This window comes from Oncorhynchus kisutch, linkage group LG5 (assembly GCF_002021735.2).
Source record: "Oncorhynchus kisutch isolate 150728-3 linkage group LG5, Okis_V2, whole genome shotgun sequence".
NCBI lineage: Eukaryota > Metazoa > Chordata > Actinopteri > Salmoniformes > Salmonidae > Oncorhynchus > Oncorhynchus kisutch.
The window spans coordinates 77,555,410-77,576,802 of NC_034178.2; the positions used below are offsets into that span (position 1 = coordinate 77,555,410).

At 37.5% G+C, this 21,393-nt stretch overlaps 1 protein-coding gene across 1 annotated transcript; it reads left to right on the forward strand.

The window, feature by feature from the left end:
• The first annotated feature begins 1,124 nt into the window (after positions 1-1,124).
• LOC116374129 (tripartite motif-containing protein 54-like) lies at positions 1,125-20,705 on the forward strand. Its single transcript, XM_031823928.1, has 7 exons — positions 1,125-1,220; positions 1,357-1,419; positions 1,648-1,806; positions 7,683-7,853; positions 13,645-13,839; positions 20,190-20,347; positions 20,516-20,705. The coding sequence occupies exons 1-7, from the start codon at positions 1,125-1,127 to the stop codon at positions 20,703-20,705; spliced, it is 1,032 nt and encodes a 343-aa protein (XP_031679788.1).
• Positions 20,706-21,393: the final 688 nt, after the last annotated feature.

Genomic DNA, 21,393 nt, shown 5'->3' on the forward strand with positions numbered 1-21,393 from the left:
CAATGTTAGTGGTGGCTGTTTAACAGTCTGATGGCCTTGAGATAGAGAGTTGAGTCAGTGTGTTGGCAGTAGCCACTCAATGTTAGTGATGGCTGTTTAACAGTCTGATGGCCTTGAGATAGAGAGTTGAGTCAGTATGTTGGCAGCAGCCACTCAATGTTAGTGGTGGCTGTTTAACAGTCTGATGGCCTTGAGACAGAGATTTGAGTCAGTGTGTTGGCAGCAGCCACTCAATGTTAGTGGTGGCTGTTTAACAGTCTGATGGCCTTGAGACAGAGATTTGAGTCAGTGTGTTGGCAGCAGCCACTCAATGTTAGTGGTGGCTGTTTAACAGTCTGATGGCCTTGAGACAGAGATTTGAGTCAGTGTGTTGGCAGCAGCCACTCAATGTTAGTGGTGGCTGTTTAACAGTCTGATGGCCTTGAGACAGAGAGTTGAGTCAGTGTGTTGGCAGCAGCCACTCAATGTTAGTGGTGGCTGTTTAACAGTCTGATGGCCTTGAGATAGAGAGTTGAGTCAGTGTGTTGGCAGCAGCCACTCAATGTTAGTGGTGGCTGTTTAACAGTCTGATGGCCTTTAGATAGAGATTTGAGTCAGTGTGTTGGCAGCAGCCACTCAATGTTAGTGGTGGCTGTTTAACAGTCTGATGGCCTTGAGACAGAGAGTTGAGTCAGTGTGTTGGCAGCAGCCACTCAATGTTAGTGGTGGCTGTTTAACAGTCTGATGGCCTTGAGATAGAGATTTGAGTCAGTGTGTTGGCAGCAGCCACTCAATGTTAGTGGTGGCTGTTTAACAGTCTGATGGCCTTTAGATAGAGATTTGAGTCAGTGTGTTGGCAGCAGCCACTCAATGTTAGTGGTGGCTGTTTAACGGTCTGATGGCCTTGAGACAGAGATTTGAGTCAGTGTGTTGGCAGTAGCCACTCAATGTTAGCGATGGCTGTTTAACGGTCTGATGGCCTTGAGATAGAAGCTGTCTAATGTCTAACCCCTGGCAAAATATCTAGATAATGGTGTGTTGCTAGGAAACCATTATCTTCATCTTTCAATAGAATTAGAATGACTAAATAATTGAATTCTATAATTCTATGGATTCTATAATCATAATGTGGCTAAGTGCTCACAATGAGTGACAGGCGTGTTCCGGAACCTCCAGGGACCATACTACTAGGAATGCACCTGTCCTCTCCTCAGATCATCCTGAAGCTTCAGCCTGGACAGGTATCTATTAGCAGTGTTGAGAATGGAAGTCCAACTAGGTAAAGAGCTGAGCTGTCCTGTGTGTTTAGACATCTTCTGTCCACCTGTTATAGAGTTGTGTTGTAGTCATAACTACTGCAAGAAGTGTATTCACCAGACCCTCATCGCCCAGAACTGCAACAAGCCCCAGGACAAGTTCATCTGCCCCATGTGTAGAAAGGTACGAGAAGCTGCTGTCTCTATTCTTCCAAATGGTACCATAGTTCCAGTATCGTGCACTAATATTGGTAAAAAAGTAATGCCATAATGCCTGTTGTTGCCTACTCCAGTGTCCTCTGTAAACACCCCCTTTCCTTGGTCATACGGTATCTGACAACCTACACATTTGGCCAAATCAAATCACTGTGTTGTAAGATATGATTCTAACCACACAACCTGTCTATTGTAGGTGAACATCTTACCTGACAAGGGACTCAATGGGTTGAAGAGGAACATGTTTGTTGAGAACGTTGTGGCGATATTGAAAGAAAGGACAGAGAGTAACGAGGCTAAGCAGCAAGCTCTGAAGGAATTCATGTGCCCTGATCATAATGAAATCATGAATCTGGTATGTTTAGTGTTCACATTCATCCAAATGTCTCGTAAGAGTAGGGGTGTTAACCCCGGTGTCCTGGCTAAATTCCCAATCTGGCCCTCATACCATCATGGCCATCTAATCATCCCCAGCTTATAATTGACTCATTAATTTCCCCTCTTCTCTCCTGTAACTATTCCCCAGGTTATTGCTGTAAATGAGAATGTGTTCTCAGTCAACACTAATTCCCTATATAATGCACTACTCTGACCAGGGCTCATAGGGCTCCATATAGGGAATAGTGTCATTTGGGACTATACCATATTTTCTATTGTATGAGAACAGAATGCTCTGATCAAGACCATATAGTACAGAACACTACATGGCCAAAAGTTTGCTCGTTGAGCATCTCATTACAAAATCATGGCCTTAATATGGAGTTGGTCCCCCCTTTGCTGCTATAACAGCCTCCACTCTTCTGGGAAGGCCTTAATATGGAGTTGGTCCCCCCTTTGCTGCTATAACAGCCTCCACTCTTCTGGGAAGGCCTTAATATGGAGTTGGTCCCCCCTTTGCTGCTATAACAGCCTCCACTCTTCTGGGAAGGCCTTAATATGGAGTTGGTCCCCCCTTTGCTGCTATAACAGCCTCCAATCTTCTGGGAAGGCTTTAATATGGAGTTGGTCCCCCCTTTGCTGCTATAACAGCCTCCACTCTTCTGGGAAGGCCTTAATATGGAGTTGGTCCCCCCTTTGCTGCTATAACAGCCTCCACTCTTCTGGGAAGGCCTTAATATGGAGTTGGTCCCCCCTTTGCTGCTATAACAGCCTCCACTCTTCTGGGAAGGCTTTAATATGGAGTTGGTCCCCCCTTTGCTGCTATAACAGCCTCCACTCTTCTGGGAAGGCCTTAATATGGAGTTGGTCCCCCCTTTGCTGCTATAACAGCCTCCACTCTTCTGGGAAGGCCTTAATATGGAGTTGGTCCCCCCTTTGCTGCTATAACAGCCTCCACTCTTCTGGGAAGGCCTTAATATGGAGTTGGTCCCCCCTTTGCTGCTATAACAGCCTCCACTCTTCTGGGAAGGCCTTAATATGGAGTTGGTCCCCCCTTTGCTGCTATAACAGCCTCCACTCTTCTGGGAAGGCTTTAATATGGAGTTGGTCCCCCCTTTGCTGCTATAACAGCCTCCACTCTTCTGGGAAGGCCTTAATATGGAGTTGGTCCCCCCTTTGCTGCTATAACAGCCTCCACTCTTCTGGGAAGGCCTTAATATGGAGTTGGTCCCCCCTTTGCTGCTATAACAGCCTCCACTCTTCTGGGAAGGCCTTAATATGGAGTTGGTCCCCCCTTTGCTGCTATAACAGCCTCCACTCTTCTGGGAAGGCTTTCTACTAGATGTTGGAACACTGCTGTGGGGACCTGCTTCCATTCAGCCACAAGAGCATTAGTGCGGTTGGGTACTGATGTTGGGCGATTAGGCCTGGCTCACAGTCGGCATTCCAATTCATCCCAAAGGTGTTTGATATGGTTAAGGTCAGGGCTCTGTGCAGGCCAGTCAAGTACTTCCACACCGATCTCGAAAAACCATTTCTGTATGGACCTTGCTTTGTGCATGGGGACATTGTCATGCCGAAACAGGAAAGGGCCTTCCCCAAACTGTTGCCACAAAGTTGGAAGCACAGAATCGTCTACAATGTCATTGTATGCTGTAGCGGTAAGATTTCCCCTCACTGGAACTAAGGGGCCTAGCCCAAACCATGAAAAACAGCCCCAGACCATTATTCCTCCTCCACCAAACTTTACAGTTGTCACTATGCATTCGGGCAGGTAGCGTTCTATATATATATATATAACACTACCTCTATATAACAATACCTAGATATAAACACTACCTCTATATAACAATACCTAGATATAAACACTACCTCTATATAACACTACCTCTATATAACACTACCTCTATATATATATATATAACACTACCTCTATATATATATATATACCACTACCTCTATATATAACACTACCTCTATATATATATATAACACTACCTCTATATAACACTACCTCTATATAACACTACCTCTATATATATATATATAACACTACCTCTATATATAACACTACCTCTATATATATATATAACACTACCTCTATATATAACACTACCTCTATATATAACACTACCTCTATATATAACACTACCTCTATATATATATATAAACACTACCTCTATATAACACTACCTCTATATATATATATATAACACTACCTATATATATAACACTACCTCTATATATATATATATATATAACACTACCTCTATATATAACACTACCTCTATATATATATATATAACACTACCTCTATATAACACTACCTCTATATATATATATAACACTACCTCTATATAACACTACCTCTATATATATATATATAACACTACCTCTATATATATATATATAACACTACCTCTATATATATATATATAACACTACCTCTATATATATATATAAACACTACCTCTATATATATATATATAACACTACCTCTATATATAACACTACCTCTATATATATATAATATAACACTACCTCTATATATAACACTACCTCTATATATAACACTACCTCTATATATATATATATAACACTACCTCTATATATAACACTACCTCTATATAACACTACCTCTATATATATATATATAACACTACCTCTATATAACACTACCTCTATATATATATATAACACTACCTCTATATAACACTACCTCTATATATAACACTACCTCTATATATATATATAACACTACCTCTATATATATATATATATAACACTACCTCTATATAACAATACCTAGATATAAACACTACCTCTATATAACAATACCTAGATATAAACACTACCTCTATATAACACTACCTCTATATAACACTACCTCTATATATATATATATATAACACTACCTCTATATATAACACTACCTCTATATAACACTACCTCTATATATATATATATAACACTACCTCTATATATAACACTACCTCTATATATAACACTACCTCTATATATATATATATAACACTACCTCTATATATATATATATAACACTACCTCTATATATATATATATAACACTACCTCTATATAACACTACCTCTATATATAACACTACCTCTATATAACACTACCTCTATATAACACTACCTCTATATAACACTACCTCTATATAACACTACCTCTATATAACACTACCTCTATATAACACTACCTCTATATATAACACTACCTCTATATATATATAACACTACCTCTATATAACACTACCTCTATATATATATATATAACACTACCTCTATATAACACTACCTCTATATAACACTACCTCTATATAACACTACCTCTATATATAACACTACCTCTATATATAACACTACCTCTATATATATATATATAACACTACCTCTATATATAACACTACCTCTATATATATATATATAACACTACCTCTATATATATATATAACACTACCTCTATATATAACACTACCTCTATATATATATATATAACACTACCTCTATATATAACACTACCTCTATATATAACACTACCTCTATATATAACACTACCTCTATATAACAATACCTAGATATAAACACTACCTCTATATATATAACACTACCTCTATATATATATATATAACACTACCTCTATATAAACACTACCTCTATATATAACACTACCTCTATATATAACACTACCTCTATATATAACACTACCTCTATATATAACACTACCTCTATATATAACACTACCTCTATATATAACACTACCTCTATATATATATATATAACACTACCTCTATATATATATATATAACACTACCTCTATATATATATATAAATAACATAACCTCTATATATAACACTACCTCTATATATATATATATAACACTACCTCTATATATATATATATAACACTACCTCTATATATATATATATAACACTACCTCTATATATATATATATAACACTACCTCTATATATATATATATAACACTACCTCTATATATAACACTACCTATATATATATATAAATAACATAACCTATATATATAACACTACCTCTATATATATATATATAACACTACCTCTATATATATATATATAACACTACCTCTATATAACAATACCTAGATATAAACACTACCTCTATATATATATATATAAATAACATAACCTATATATATAACACTACCTCTATATATATATATATAACACTACCTCTATATAAACACTACCTTCTATATATAACACTACCTCTATATATATAACACTACCTCTATATATATATATATAAATAACTAACCTATATATATAACACTACCTCTATATATATATATATAACACTACCTATATATATAACACTACCTCTATATATATATATATAACACTACCTCTATATATAACACTACCTCTATATATATATATATAACACTACCTCTATATATAACACTACCTCTATATATAACACTACCTCTATATATAAACACTACCTCTATATATATATATATAAATAACATAACCTATATATATAACACTACCTCTATATATATATATATAACACTACCTCTATATATAACACTACCTCTATATATATATATATATAACACTACCTCTATATAAACACTACCTCTATATATAACACTACCTCTATATATAACACTACCTCTATATAAACACTACCTCTATATAAACACTACCTCTATATATAACACTACCTCTATATATAACACTACCTCTATATATAACACTACCTCTATATAAACACTACCTCTATATATAACACTACCTCTATATATATATATATATAACACTACCTCTATATATAAACACTACCTCTATATATATATATATAACACTACCTATATATATAACACTACCTCTATATATATATATATAACACTACCTCTATATATATATATATAACACTACCTCTATATATAACACTACCTCTATATATAACACTACCTCTATATATAACACTACCTCTATATATATATATATAACACTACCTCTATATATAACACTACCTCTATATATATAAATAACATAACCTCTATATATAACACTACCTCTCTATATATATATATAACACTACCTCTATATATATATATATAACACTACCTCTATATATAACACTACCTCTATATATATATATATAACACTACCTCTATATATAACACTACCTCTATATATAACACTACCTCTATATATATATATAACACTACCTCTATATAACACTACCTCTATATATATATATATAACACTACCTCTATATATAACACTACCTCTATATATAACACTACCTCTATATATAACACTACCTCTATATATAACACTACCTCTATATAACACTACCTCTATATATAAACACTACCTCTATATATATATAAATAACATAACCTATATATATAACACTACCTCTATATATATATATATAACACTACCTCTATATATAACACTACCTCTATATAACACTACCTCTATATATATAACACTACCTCTATATAACACTACCTCTATATATATAACACTACCTCTATATAACACTACCTCTATATATATAACACTACCTCTATATATATATATATAAATAACATAACCTCTATATATAACACTACCTCTATATATAACACTACCTCTATATATAACACTACCTCTATATATAACACTACCTCTATATAACAATACCTCTATATAACAATACCTCTATATAACAATACCTAGATATAAACACTACCTATTTATATATAAAACACTACTAACTGTAAGTCACTCCGGATGAGAGCCGCTGATAAATGACTCAAATGTAAGTGTAAACTTTTGTTGTCTGGTTGTTTCTAGGTGTGTCTGCAGGATAACACGTTGATCTGCGCAGGATGTAAACTGTTTGGCCACCACAGCACCCATGCAGTGTCCAAGCTATTTGATGTGTACGAGCAGAGAAAGGAGGGCTTCGCCAAACAGATGAAGAGTCTGCTGGACAAACATGAAGCAAACAAAAAATGCATTGAGGTAGGTCTCTTTCTTTATATGAGAATCCTGATTGTCTTGTCACGTTTACCTGTGAAGATCTTGGTATATGAGATTATGGTAATTAACTGGACTTTATATGAGAATCCTGATTGTCTTGTCACGTTTACCTGTGAAGATCTTGGTATATGAGATTATGGTAATTAACTGGACTTTATATGAGAATCCTGATTGTCTTGTCACGTTTACCTGTGAAGATCTTGGTATATGAGATTATGGTAATTAACTGGACTTTATATGAGAATCCTGATTGTCTTGTCACGTTTACCTGTGAAGATCTTGGTATATGAGATTATGGTAATTAACTGGACTTTATATGAGAATCCTGATTGTCTTGTCACGTTTACCTGTGAAGATCTTGGTATATGAGATTATGGTAATTAACTGGACTTTATATGAGAATCCTGATTGTCTTGTCACGTTTACCTGTGAAGATCTTGGTATATGAGATTATGGTAATTAACTGGACTTTATATGAGAATCCTGATTGTCTTGTCACGTTTACCTGTGAAGATCTTGGTATATGAGATTATGGTAATTAACTGGACTTTATATGAGAATCCTGATTGTCTTGTCACGTTTACCTGTGAAGATCTTGGTATATGAGATTATGGTAATTAACTGGACTTTATATGAGAATCCTGATTGTCTTGTCACGTTTACCTGTGAAGATCTTGGTATATGAGATTATGGTAATTAACTGGACTTTATATGAGAATCCTGATTGTCTTGTCACGTTTACCTGTGAAGATCTTGGTATATGAGATTATGGTAATTAACTGGACTTTATATGAGAATCCTGATTGTCTTGTCACGTTTACCTGTGAAGATCTTGGTATATGAGATTATGGTAATTAACTGGACTTTATATGAGAATCCTGATTGTCTTGTCACGTTTACCTGTGAAGATCTTGGTATATGAGATTATGGTAATTAACTGGACTTTATATGAGAATCCTGATTGTCTTGTCACGTTTACCTGTGAAGATCTTGGTATATGAGATTATGGTAATTAACTGGACTTTATATGAGAATCCTGATTGTCTTGTCACGTTTACCTGTGAAGATCTTGGTATATGAGATTATGGTAATTAACTGGACTTTATATGAGAATCCTGATTGTCTTGTCACGTTTACCTGTGAAGATCTTGGTATATGAGATTATGGTAATTAACTGGACTTTATATGAGAATCCTGATTGTCTTGTCACGTTTACCTGTGAAGATCTTGGTATATGAGATTATGGTAATTAACTGGACTTTATATGAGAATCCTGATTGTCTTGTCACGTTTACCTGTGAAGATCTTGGTATATGAGATTATGGTAATTAACTGGACTTTATATGAGAATCCTGATTGTCTTGTCACGTTTACCTGTGAAGATCTTGGTATATGAGATTATGGTAATTAACTGGACTTTATATGAGAATCCTGATTGTCTTGTCACGTTTACCTGTGAAGATCTTGGTATATGAGATTATGGTAATTAACTGGACTTTATATGAGAATCCTGATTGTCTTGTCACGTTTACCTGTGAAGATCTTGGTATATGAGATTATGGTAATTAACTGGACTTTATATGAGAATCCTGATTGTCTTGTCACGTTTACCTGTGAAGATCTTGGTATATGAGATTATGGTAATTAACTGGACTTTATATGAGAATCCTGATTGTCTTGTCACGTTTACCTGTGAAGATCTTGGTATATGAGATTATGGTAATTAACTGGACTTTATATGAGAATCCTGATTGTCTTGTCACGTTTACCTGTGAAGATCTTGGTATATGAGATTATGGTAATTAACTGGGTGGGGCTCCAAAGAAACACTTGGCTTTTCCCTGCAACTTTATACTTTTATATTATACTATTATACTTCATTATTATCAGTAGCATTTCATTATTATTCGTTATTACCTCTAAATATTAGTCTAGTATACAAATTAAGAAATGTCAGATTGGAGAGGAATTCAGAAAATAAATACAGATCTCCGATTTTGACAAAGTAAACCATTCACACCAAGTCCGATGGGTTTTTTCCCTTCACTTTTCCAAACTATTTGCATAACGTCAGCAACTCTACTGCAGTTATTCTCTGTGGTAATATGTTGTTTAATGTGGCTAAGGAGGACGCAGTAACGAGAGAAAAATCCTATGCTAGTGAAAATATTAGGATATAGACGATGCTACGTTTCATTCAGTTGCATTTCATATGATGTATTTTGTCAGTCAAACATAGGACATCAATACACATCTTTTCTCTGAAGAAACAGTCAAACATAGGACATCAATACACATCTTTTCTCTGAAGAAACAGTCAAACATAGGACATCAATACACATCTTTTCTCTGAAGAAACAGTCAAACATAGGACATCAATACACATCTTTTCTCTGAAGAAACAGTCAAACATAGGACATCAATACACATCTTTTCTCTGAAGAAACAGTCAAACATAGGACATCAATACACATCTTTTCTCTGAAGAAACAGTCAAACATAGGACATCAATACACATCTTTTCTCTGAAGAAACAGTCAAACATAGGACATCAATACACATCTTTTCTCTGAAGAAACAGTCAAACATAGGACATCAATACACATCTTTTCTCTGAAGAAACAGTCAAACATAGGACATCAATACACATCTTTTCTCTGAAGAAACATAAAATAACATTTGAAGTAAAAAAACAAAAAAACACTACACATGAATTGAATTACAAAAGATAAAGTACCTCAAATAAAATAAAATACGGGTTTAAAAATGTACAAATCAAATGTTTTTTGTCACATGAGCCGTATACAACAGTGAAATGCTTACTTACAGGCCCTTAACCAACAATGCAGTTTTAAGAAAAAATAAGTGTTAAAGTAAAAACTAGATAGGTAAATAATCTGGGGAGCCATTAGATGTTCAGGAGTCTTACATCTTGGGGGTAGAGGCTGTTAAGAAGCCTCTTGGACCTAGACTTGGTGCTACGGTACTGCTTGCTGTGCGGTAGCAGAGAGAACAGTCTTTGACTAGGGTGGCTGGAGTCTTTGACCATTTTTAGGACCTTCCTCTGACACCGCCTGGTATTGAGGTCCAGGATGGCAGGAAGCTTGGCCCCAGTGATGTACTGGGCCGTACGCACTACCCTCTGAAGTGCCTTACGGTCGGAGGTCGAGCAGTTGCCATACCAGGCAGTGATACAACCAGTCAGGATGCTCTTGATGGTGCAGCTGTAGAACGTTTTGAGGATCTCAGGACCCATGCCAAACCTTTTCAGACTCCTGAGGGGCAATAGGCTTTGTCGTGCCCCGTGTTGAGGATCAGCGTGGTGGACGTATTGTTACCTACCTTTTACACCTGGTGGCAGCCCGTCAGGAAGTCCAGGATCCAGTTGCAGAGGGAGATGTTTAGTCCCAGGGTCCTTAGCTTAGTGATGAGCTTTGTGGGCACTATGGTGTAGAATGCTGAGCTGTAGTCAATGAATAGCATTCTCACATAGGTGTTCTTTTTGTCCAGATGGGAAAGGGCAGTGTGGAGTGTGCATCTGAGATGGAAACCTGTGATAGTTGTAAGAATACAGTTTTTTTTTTTAAATTGATTAATTCTAGAGATTTTATTAAATATTGGATTTCAAGTAAAAATATATTGCATTTGGGGACAGATTTCAAATATTTGTGTATATAAAATCTACCAGAGAGAATGAAGATATGAATTACTATTTCAGTTGTTTTCATTACTACCTGGTACGTCCTGTATATAGCCTCATTACTACCTGGTACGTCCTGTATATAGCCTCATTACTACTTGGTACGTCCTGTATATAGCCTCATTACTACCTGGTACGTCCTGTATATAGCCTCATTACTACCTGGTACTTCCTGTATATAGCCTCATTACTACCTGGTACTTCCTGTATATAGCCTCATTACTACCTGGTACCTCCTGTATATAGCCTCATTACTACCTGGTACTTCCTGTATATAGCCTCATTACTACCTAGTACTTCCTGTATATAGCCTCATTACTACCTGGTACGTCCTGTATATAGCCTCATTACTACCTGGTACATCCTGTATATAGCCTCATTACTACCTGGTACTTCCTGTATATCGTCTCATTACTACCTGGTACTTCCTGTATATCGTCTCATTACTACCTGGTACGTCCTGTATATAGCCTCATTACTACCTGGTACGTCCTGTATATAGCCTCATTACTACCTGGTACGTCCTGTATATAGCCTCATTACTACCTGGTACTTCCTGTATATAGCCTCATTACTACCTGGTACGTCCTGTATATAGCCTCATTACTACCTGGTACGTCCTATATATAGCCTCATTACTACCTGGTACGTCCTGTATATAGCCTCATTACTACCTGGTACTTCCTGTATATAGCCTCATTACTACCTGGTACTTCCTGTATATAGCTTCATTACTACCTGGTACTTCCTGTATATAGCCTCATTACTACCTGGTACGTCCTGTATATAGCCTCATTACTACCTGGTACGTCCAGTATATAGCTTCATTACTACCTGGTACTTCCTGTATATAGCCTCATTACTACCTGGTACTTCCTGTATATAGCCTCATTACTACCTGGTACTTCCTGTATATAGCTTCATTACTACCTGGTACTTCCTGTATATAGCCTCATTACTACCTGGTACTTCCTGTATATAACCTCATTACTACCTGGTACTTCCTGTATATAGCCTCATTACTACCTGGTACTTCCTGTATATAGTTTCATTACTACCTGGTACGTCCTGTATATAGCCTCATTACTACCTGGTACGTCCTGTATATAGCCTCATTACTACCTGGTACGTCCTGTATATAGCCTCATTACTACCTGGTACGTCCTGTATATAGCCTCATTACTACCTGGTACGTCCTGTATATAGCCTCATTACTACCTGGTACGTCCTGTATATAGCCTCATTACTACCTGGTACTTCCTGTATATAGCCTCATTACTACCTGGTACGTCCTGTATATAGCCTCATTACTACCTGGTACTTCCTGTATATAGCCTCATTACTACCTGGTACGTCCTGTATATAGCCTCATTACTACCTGGTACTTCCTGTATATAGCCTCATTACTACCTGGTACGTCCTGTATATAGCCTCATTACTACCTGGTACGTCCTGTATATAGCCTCATTACTACCTGGTACTTCCTGTATATAGCCTCATTACTACCTGGTACGTCCTGTATATAGCCTCATTACTACCTGGTACTTCCTGTATATAGCTTCATTACTACCTGGTACGTCCTGTATATAGCCTCATTACTACCTGGTACTTCCTGTATATAGCCTCATTACTACCTGGTACGTCCTGTATATAGTTGTTCATTTTATTGTGTTACTGTTTCCTTTTTTTGTGCAAATTGTTCTTACTTTTTAACTCTGCATTGTTGGGTAAGGGCTCATTAGTAAACATTTCACGGTAAAGGCTACACCTGTTGTATTTGACGCACGTGACAAAATTGGATTGGATTTAATAGATTACTTCAAACAGAAATGGATCGTATCAGGGTCGTAGAAATCAGGTGGAAGAAAATTAAATCATTTTCCGTTCCGAAACGTTTTGCTACGATGTGCACTAATGAATACAACCCAGTGTAAATCAGAGATTAGCTGACAGTCCTCTCTGTGTTACTCTGTAGGGTTTGGTTTGCCAGAAGCAGGACCTCCTCTCGTCCTCTAAGGGTTAGGGTTAGAGTCTCTATGTTGAACTGTCCCATCTCTGTATCTCTCTCTGTAGGGTTTGGTTTGCCAGAAGCAGGACCTCGTCTCGTCCTCTAAGGACATTGAGGCTTTCCTGAAGAAGCTGGGGGACAGTCTGATCTGGGAGATCCAGAGGAAGGTGAGCCACATGGTCACGAAGGTCCACACGGAGTGCTCCATGAGGTGCCGTTGCCTCCAGGATGGCATGGACGAACTCAGCGCTCCCCAGAAGGTGAGGATAAAAACAAGTTCATTACAGGGATATTTGAGTTATTCGGATCCTACAGGAGGTACAGTACCAGTCAACAGTTTGGAAACAGTTACTCATTCAAGGGTTTTTCTTTATTTTTACTATTGTCTACATTGTAAAATAATATTTAAGACATCAAAACTATGAAATAACACATATGTAATTATGTAGTAACCAATATATCTGTTTGTTTACTCTGTAATTGGTTTAGTATCATGGAGTAACTACAATGTTGTTGATCCATCCTCAGTTTTCTCCTGTCACAGCCATTAAACTCTGTAACTGTTTTAAAGTCACTGTTGGCTTCATGGTGAAATCCCTGAGCAGTTTCCTTCCTCTCCGGCAACTGAGTTAGGAAGGACGCCTGTATCTTTGTAGTGCCTGGGTGTATTGATACACCATCCAAAGTGTAATTAATAACTTCACCATGCTCAAAGGGATAGTCAATGTCTGATTTGTATTTTTACCCATCTACCAATAGGTGCCCTTCTTTGTGAGGCATTGGAAAACCTCCATGGTCTTTGTGGTTGAATCTGGGTTTGAAATTCACTGCTCGATTGAGGGACCGTACAGATAATTGTATTTGTGGTGTACAGGGATGAGGTAGTCATTAAAAAATCAAGTTAAACACAATTATTGCACACAGAGTGAGTCCATGTGACTTGTTAAGCACATTTTACTCCTGAACTTATTTAGCCTTGCAACAACAAAGGAGTTGAATACTTATTGCCTTTTCAATTTTAATTAATTTGTAAAAATGTCTGAAAACATAATTCCACGTTGACATTATGGGGTATTGTGTCTAAGTCAGTGACACGTTTTTAATTTAATCAATTTTAGTATTCACACCCATTTACCTTTTCCACATTTGGTTGTTTTAGTCTGCATTTAATATGTATTAAATGAAACATTTTGTTCACTGGAAACAATACCTCATAATGTGTTTTTACAAATGTTTCCACATTAATACTATCTATCTACACGACATGACAAAACGTATGTGGATACCTCCTCGTCGAATATCTCATTCCAAAATCATGGGCATTAATATGGAGTATGTCGCCCCTACTGCTATAACAGCCTCCACTCTTCTGGGAAGGCTTTTCCCGCTAGATGTTGGAACATTGCTGCTATAACAGCCTCCACTCTTCTGGGAAGGCTATCCACTAGATGTAGGAACATTGCTGCTATAACAGCCTCCACTCTTCTGGGAAGGCTTTCCACTAGATGTTGGAACATTGCTGCTATAACAGCCTCCACTCTTCTGGGAAGGCTTTCCACTAGATGTTGGAACATTGCTGCGGGGACTTGCTTCCATTCAGCCACAAGAGCATTAGTGAGGTCGGGCACTGATGTTGGGCGATTAGGCCTGGCTCGCAGTCGATGTGGTTGGCGTTCCAATTCATCCCAAGCTGAAGAATCACCGAAGTTCAATTTGACAGCTGACATACGTGTTCATTCTATCTTGGGAATTAAAATGAATGAGAAATAAAGTTGATTTTGGTTGCATATGACCTCGACACCACTGGCTGTGGCCTCCAATAGGTACCACTGGCTGTGGCCTCCAATAGGCACCACTGGCTGTGGTCCTCCAATAGGCACCACTGGCTGTGGCCTCCAATAGGCACCACTGGCTGTGGACTCCAATAGGCACCACTGGCCGTGGACTCCAATAGGCACCACCGGCTGTGGCCTCCAATAGGCACCACTGGCTGTGGCCTCCAATACGCACCACTGGCTGTGGACTCCAATAGGCACCACTGGCTGTGACCTCCAATAGGCACCACTGGTTATTTTACTAAGAGTTATGAAGTCAAGAAGCTACTATCTACCAGAAAACTCTAGTTAGCTACATGAACTATGTTCACAATGTAAACAAAAGCAACATGTTAAAGGATAATTATGTAGTACAACCACTAGCAATGATTTAAGAGCACTTAGTAAAACCTGGAACCAAGCTGTACATAATGGATGCATATGGTACAGTAGGGAATGTGGTGGAAAAAGTACCCAATCGTTATACTTGAGTAAAAGTAAAGATCCCTTAATAGAAAATGACAAGTAAAAGAACTAAGAGTAAAAGTCTAAAAGTATTTTGTTTTAAATATACTTAAGTATCAAAAGTATATAAATTGCTAAAATATACTTAAGTATCAAAATAATTCAAAATTCCTTATATTAAGCAAACCAGACAGCACAATGTGTTGAATTGTTTTTATTTACAGATAGCCAGGGGCACACTCCAACACTCAGACATTATTTACAAAGAAGCATGTGTGTTTAGTGAGTCCGCCAGATCAGAGGCAGTAGGGCGGACCAAGGATGTCCTCTTGATAAGTGTGTGAATTGGACCATTTTCCTGTCCTGCTAAGTATTCAAAATGTAATGAGTACTTTTGGGTGTCAGGGGAAATGTATGGAGTAAAAAGTACATCATTGTCTTTAGAAATGTAGTGAAGTAAAGTACAGATACCAAGTACTGCAGGTACCAAGTACTACAGGTACCAAATACCACTGAGGAAAATGCTCTCCCCCTCTGCTCCTCTCTAAACAACATGCTCTGTGTAGCAGGTAGAAGTCACATTGACACAGTTTTCTTCGGTGGAGTTAACGGCTGTTGGCATCTAATTAAGTTAGAGTTACCTCTGTGGAGCATTTATTTGGGCTGCAATTTGAGGTGCAGTTAACTCTAATGAACGTATCCTCTACAACAGATGTAACTCTGGGACTTCCATTCCTGTGGCGGTCCTCATTAGAGCCAGTTTCATCATAGCGCTTGATGTGTTTTGTGATTGCACTTGAAGAAATTCCTTTCTTGAAAATTATTGAAATTCTCCGGATTGACTGACCTTCATGTCTTAAAGTAACGATGGACTGTCGTTTCTCTTTGCTTATTTGAGCTGTTCTTGCCATTATATGGACTTGGTCTTTTACCAAATAGGGCTATCTTCTGTATACCACCCCTACCTTGTCACAACACAACTGATTGGCTCAAACGCAATAAGAAGGAAAGAAGTTCCACAACTTAACTTTTAACAAGGCACACCTGTTAATTCAAATGCATTCCAGGTGATTACCTCATGAATCTGGTTGAGAGAATGCCAAGAGTGCAAAGCTGTCATCAAGGCAAAGGGTGGCTACTTTGAAGAATCTAAAATATAACATATTTTAATATGTTTTGGCTACTACATGATTCCACATGTGTTATTTCATAGTTTTGATATATTCACTATTATTCTATAATGTAGAAAATCGTAAAAACATTTTTATGAAAAAGAACAACCCTGGAATGAGTAGGTGTGTCCAAACTTTTGACTGGTACTGTAGATCACTCATTGGCCGATCCCTCTGTTCTGATCTACTATTCACAGGGATCCTCTCAGAATCCCTCACCCTTGATCCATCTATCACCCACACTTTCTTCACTGCCTCAGCATGCGACATCTTCTGCACTACTCTGACCCTTATAGTGGAGCTGAAGCACAGATAGGGAGGATATAGAAATAGATAGAACAACGAGACAGATATTTCACCTGATGTAGAAATGTGAATATCCCGTTGGCATTTCCACTCACTACCAAATTTGGTGATGAAAGGTGGCCAGCAGTGGAAGAAGATGGAGCGAGATAGATTTTTGGCTGACATCATTTTCTCATCAATGAAGATTTGATCTCCATAATCTGTAATAAACTGAGTGGACTGCATTTTGTAGACTTTACTCTTTGCTGAAGTTTTTTAAAAGTGTGTTGTTTAGAAGGAGTGCAACGGTGAATTGAGTTATTGCACACGCGCATTTCACAGAGTAGGCGTTCCCTAACAGAAATATGCAAATACATGATAGAACGGACCAATACGATTTCGCTAGCTCGTGCTTGGCTCTCCCCATTTCCTTGTTTGTTCTGCCCACTATGATTAATTTGCTCCCATTAGAAACGACAGGCTGTGGTCTATCTTGGGTGGTTAGTTATAAAAGTATTTGGCTGAAATAACATTAACCCAACTGTTTATTATTATCTTGTTGCAGCTGGATCAAAACTGTATTAAATATATTGCATCCAATGTTACCTTATCGTTATCTTACTTATCTTATCGTTACTGTTACCTTATCGTTATCTTACTTATCTTATCGTTACTGTTACCTTATCGTTATCTTACTTATCTTATCGTTACTGTTACCTTATCGTTATCTTACTTATCTTATCGTTACTGTTACCTTATCGTCATCTTACTTATCTTATCGTTACTGCTACCTTATCGTCATCTTACTTATCTTATCGTTACTGTTACCTTATCGTTATCTTACTTATCTTATCGTTACTGTTACCTTATCGTTATCTTACTTATCTTATCGTTACTGTTACCTTATCGTTATCTTACTTATCTTATCGTTACTGTTACCTTATCGTTATCTTACTTATCTTATCGTTACTGTTACCTTATCGTTATCTTACTTATCTTATCGTTACTGTTACCTTATCGTTATCTTACTTATCTTATCGTTACTGTTACCTTATCGTTATCTTACTTATCTTAGCGTTACTGTTACCTTATCGTTATCTTACTTGTCTTATCGTTACTGTTACCTTATCGTTATCTTACTTATCTTATCGTTACTGTTACCTTATCGTTATCTTACTTATCTTATCGTTACTGTTACCTTATCGTTATCTTACTTATCTTATCGTTACTGTTACCTTATCGTTATCTTACTTATCTTATCGTTACTGTTACCTTATCCTTCTTGGAAATTAAATTCACTTCATGTGTGTTGATGAAGTGTTACATACAAGACACATAACAACAGAACACTAAAATATGTTGGCTAAAGTATATCCTGCTACAATATCTAATGAAATGCATTGATTCATTCAAGGTCCACACTGAGATGAAGAAACATGTAGATGGCAGTAAAAGCCCAGTTGACTTCCTGAAGGGGGAGAGGCGTCTGCACAGAGAGGCTGAGAAGGTAATGCATCTTCTGCTCTTTTCATCATCCTCATTTAGCCTCAGTCGAACAGTCTGTTGTTCTTTAATCAATATATGTTATTCTGTTTGACCAGAAGACCCCTTTGGAAATAACCCACAGATGTAAGTTCAACGTCCAGTTGAGGACCTGTGAGGCGTTTGTTTCTCCAACTAGACATTCTAATGTACTTGTCCTCTTGCTCAGTTGTGCACTGGGGCCTCCCACTCCTCTTTCTATTCTGGTTAGAGCCAGTGTGCGCTGTTCTGTGAAGGGAGTGGTACACAGCGTGGTACAAGATCTTTAGTTTCTTGGCAATTTCTCGCATTGAATAGCCTTCATTTCTCAGAACAAGAATAATCTGATGAGTTTCAGAAGAAAGTTCTTTGTTTCTGGCTATTTTGAGCCTGTAATCGAACCCAGAAATGCTGATGCTCCAGATACTCAACTAGTCTAAAGAAGGCAGGTTTTATTGCTTATTTTTAATTTATTTTGTATTTATTGTATTTCACCTTTATTTAACCAGGTGGCCAGTTGAGAACACCTTTATTTAACCAGGTGGCCAGTTGAGAACACCTTTATTTAACCAGGTGGCCAGTTGAGAACACCTTTATTTAACCAGGTGGCCAGTTGAGAACACCTTTATTTAACCAGGTGGCCAGTTGAGAACACCTTTATTTAACCAGGTGGCCAGTTGAGAACACCTTCTCATTTGCAACTGCGACCTGTCCAAGATAAAGCAAAGCAGTGCAACACAAACAACACAGAGTTACACATGGAATAAACAAAAGTACTGTCAATAACACAATAGAAAAATCTATATACAGTATGTGCAAATGGAGTAAGGAGGTAAGGCAATAAATAGGCCATAGTAATTACAATTTAGCAGATTAACACTGGAGTGATAGATGTGCAGATTAAAAAAAAAACGTTATTTAACTAGGCAAGTCAGTATTTCTACATGATGAAGTGCAAGTAGAAATACTGGTCTGTAAAAAAGTAAATACAAATAATATGGGGATGAGGTAGGTAGATTGGGTGGGCTATTTACAGATTACTTTTTGCAAATCCAATCAGTTTTCCACATAGATTCAAAGTCATCAAATTGAATTTGGGGTTTGAAATGACGTGGAAACAATGTTGATTCAACCAGTTTTTGTCCAGTGCCCATATGGCTTTTGGCAGACACTTCTATCCAAAGCATTTACAGTCATGTGTGTATACATTTATATATATATATATATATATATATATATATATACATTTTACGTATGGGGAGCCCTGGAACTCCCAACCCAGCCATTGCAAGTGCCATGGTCTACCAACTATACAGGACCACAATGTATTTTATATTTTTGTACCTGGAGCAGGTCCTGGAGCCAGTGGACTGGTCAGCCCAGTATAGAGAGTCCATCTCCCTGGGTCAGTATGTAGAGGACCTGATGTCCGGCATTGACATCTGCAGGATGGGCACCGTGAGAGGGAAGAGCCTGGTCAAGAACATCTCTCAGGACCTCAAGGCCTGGAGGTACAGAATAAGAAGAAAATATGTGTTTGAATTTATAATCGTTGTTTGTTTCATTCATATATTAAAATGTGTGAATTGTTTGAAATAATTCCACCTCCCTGCCAGTGATACTCTGTAATGCTTTTAAATTGTGCAGTAAATACACATTTATTTCTCTCTCTCTATCAGGTCTGGGAGGACCAGCTTTGACCCGACGGCCTACAGGAGTTTGGACGTGATGCTGACCAAGACAGCCTCCCTGGTGGAGCAGGGCGAGGACGACTCAGATGACTCAGACTCTGACACCTGCCTCAGCTGGGAGACACACAGCACTTCTGAAGAGGAAGGGGCCACCGGAGACACCAAACAGAAAGCTTGAGAATACAGTATACGCCAAATATGCCACTATGTCCAGTTGTCAGACAAGAGATATTAAATTCACTATCTCTATTTTGTCAAATGGTCTCTGTCCCTTTTCTTCCTGGAATTCATCAAATGGCAATTCAGTACCTTATAAATTAAATCGGTTTGTGTCATACCACCCCCTGGTGGTCATAGTAAAACTCATGTGTCAGTTTAGTTATCACTGTCAATTCATCATACCAGTGACAATTGGTAAAACTCCATAACATGTTGTAAGCATGTATGAGCCTTTATGTCTAATAATAACGCTATACAACAAGCAAAATGTCAAAGAAACCGTCTTCGCTATATTGGCACCCATAGGTGATGGGCTGCTTTAGTTTTCCAGATTTTTTATTTACCTTTACTTAACTAGGTAAGTCAGACAAATTCTTATTTACGTCTTGACGACGCTGGGCCAATTGAGCGCCGCCCTATGAGACTCCCAATCACGGCTGGATGTGATACAGCCTGGATTCAAACCAGGGACTGTAGTAACGCCTCTTGCACTGACATGCAGTGCCTTAGACCGCTGCGTCACACGGGAGCTCAAATGATCGAACTACAGTACCAGTCCAAAGTTTGGACACACCTATTCATTCAATGGTTTTTCTTTTCTACATTGTAGAATAATAGTGCAGATATAAAACTATGTAATAACACAA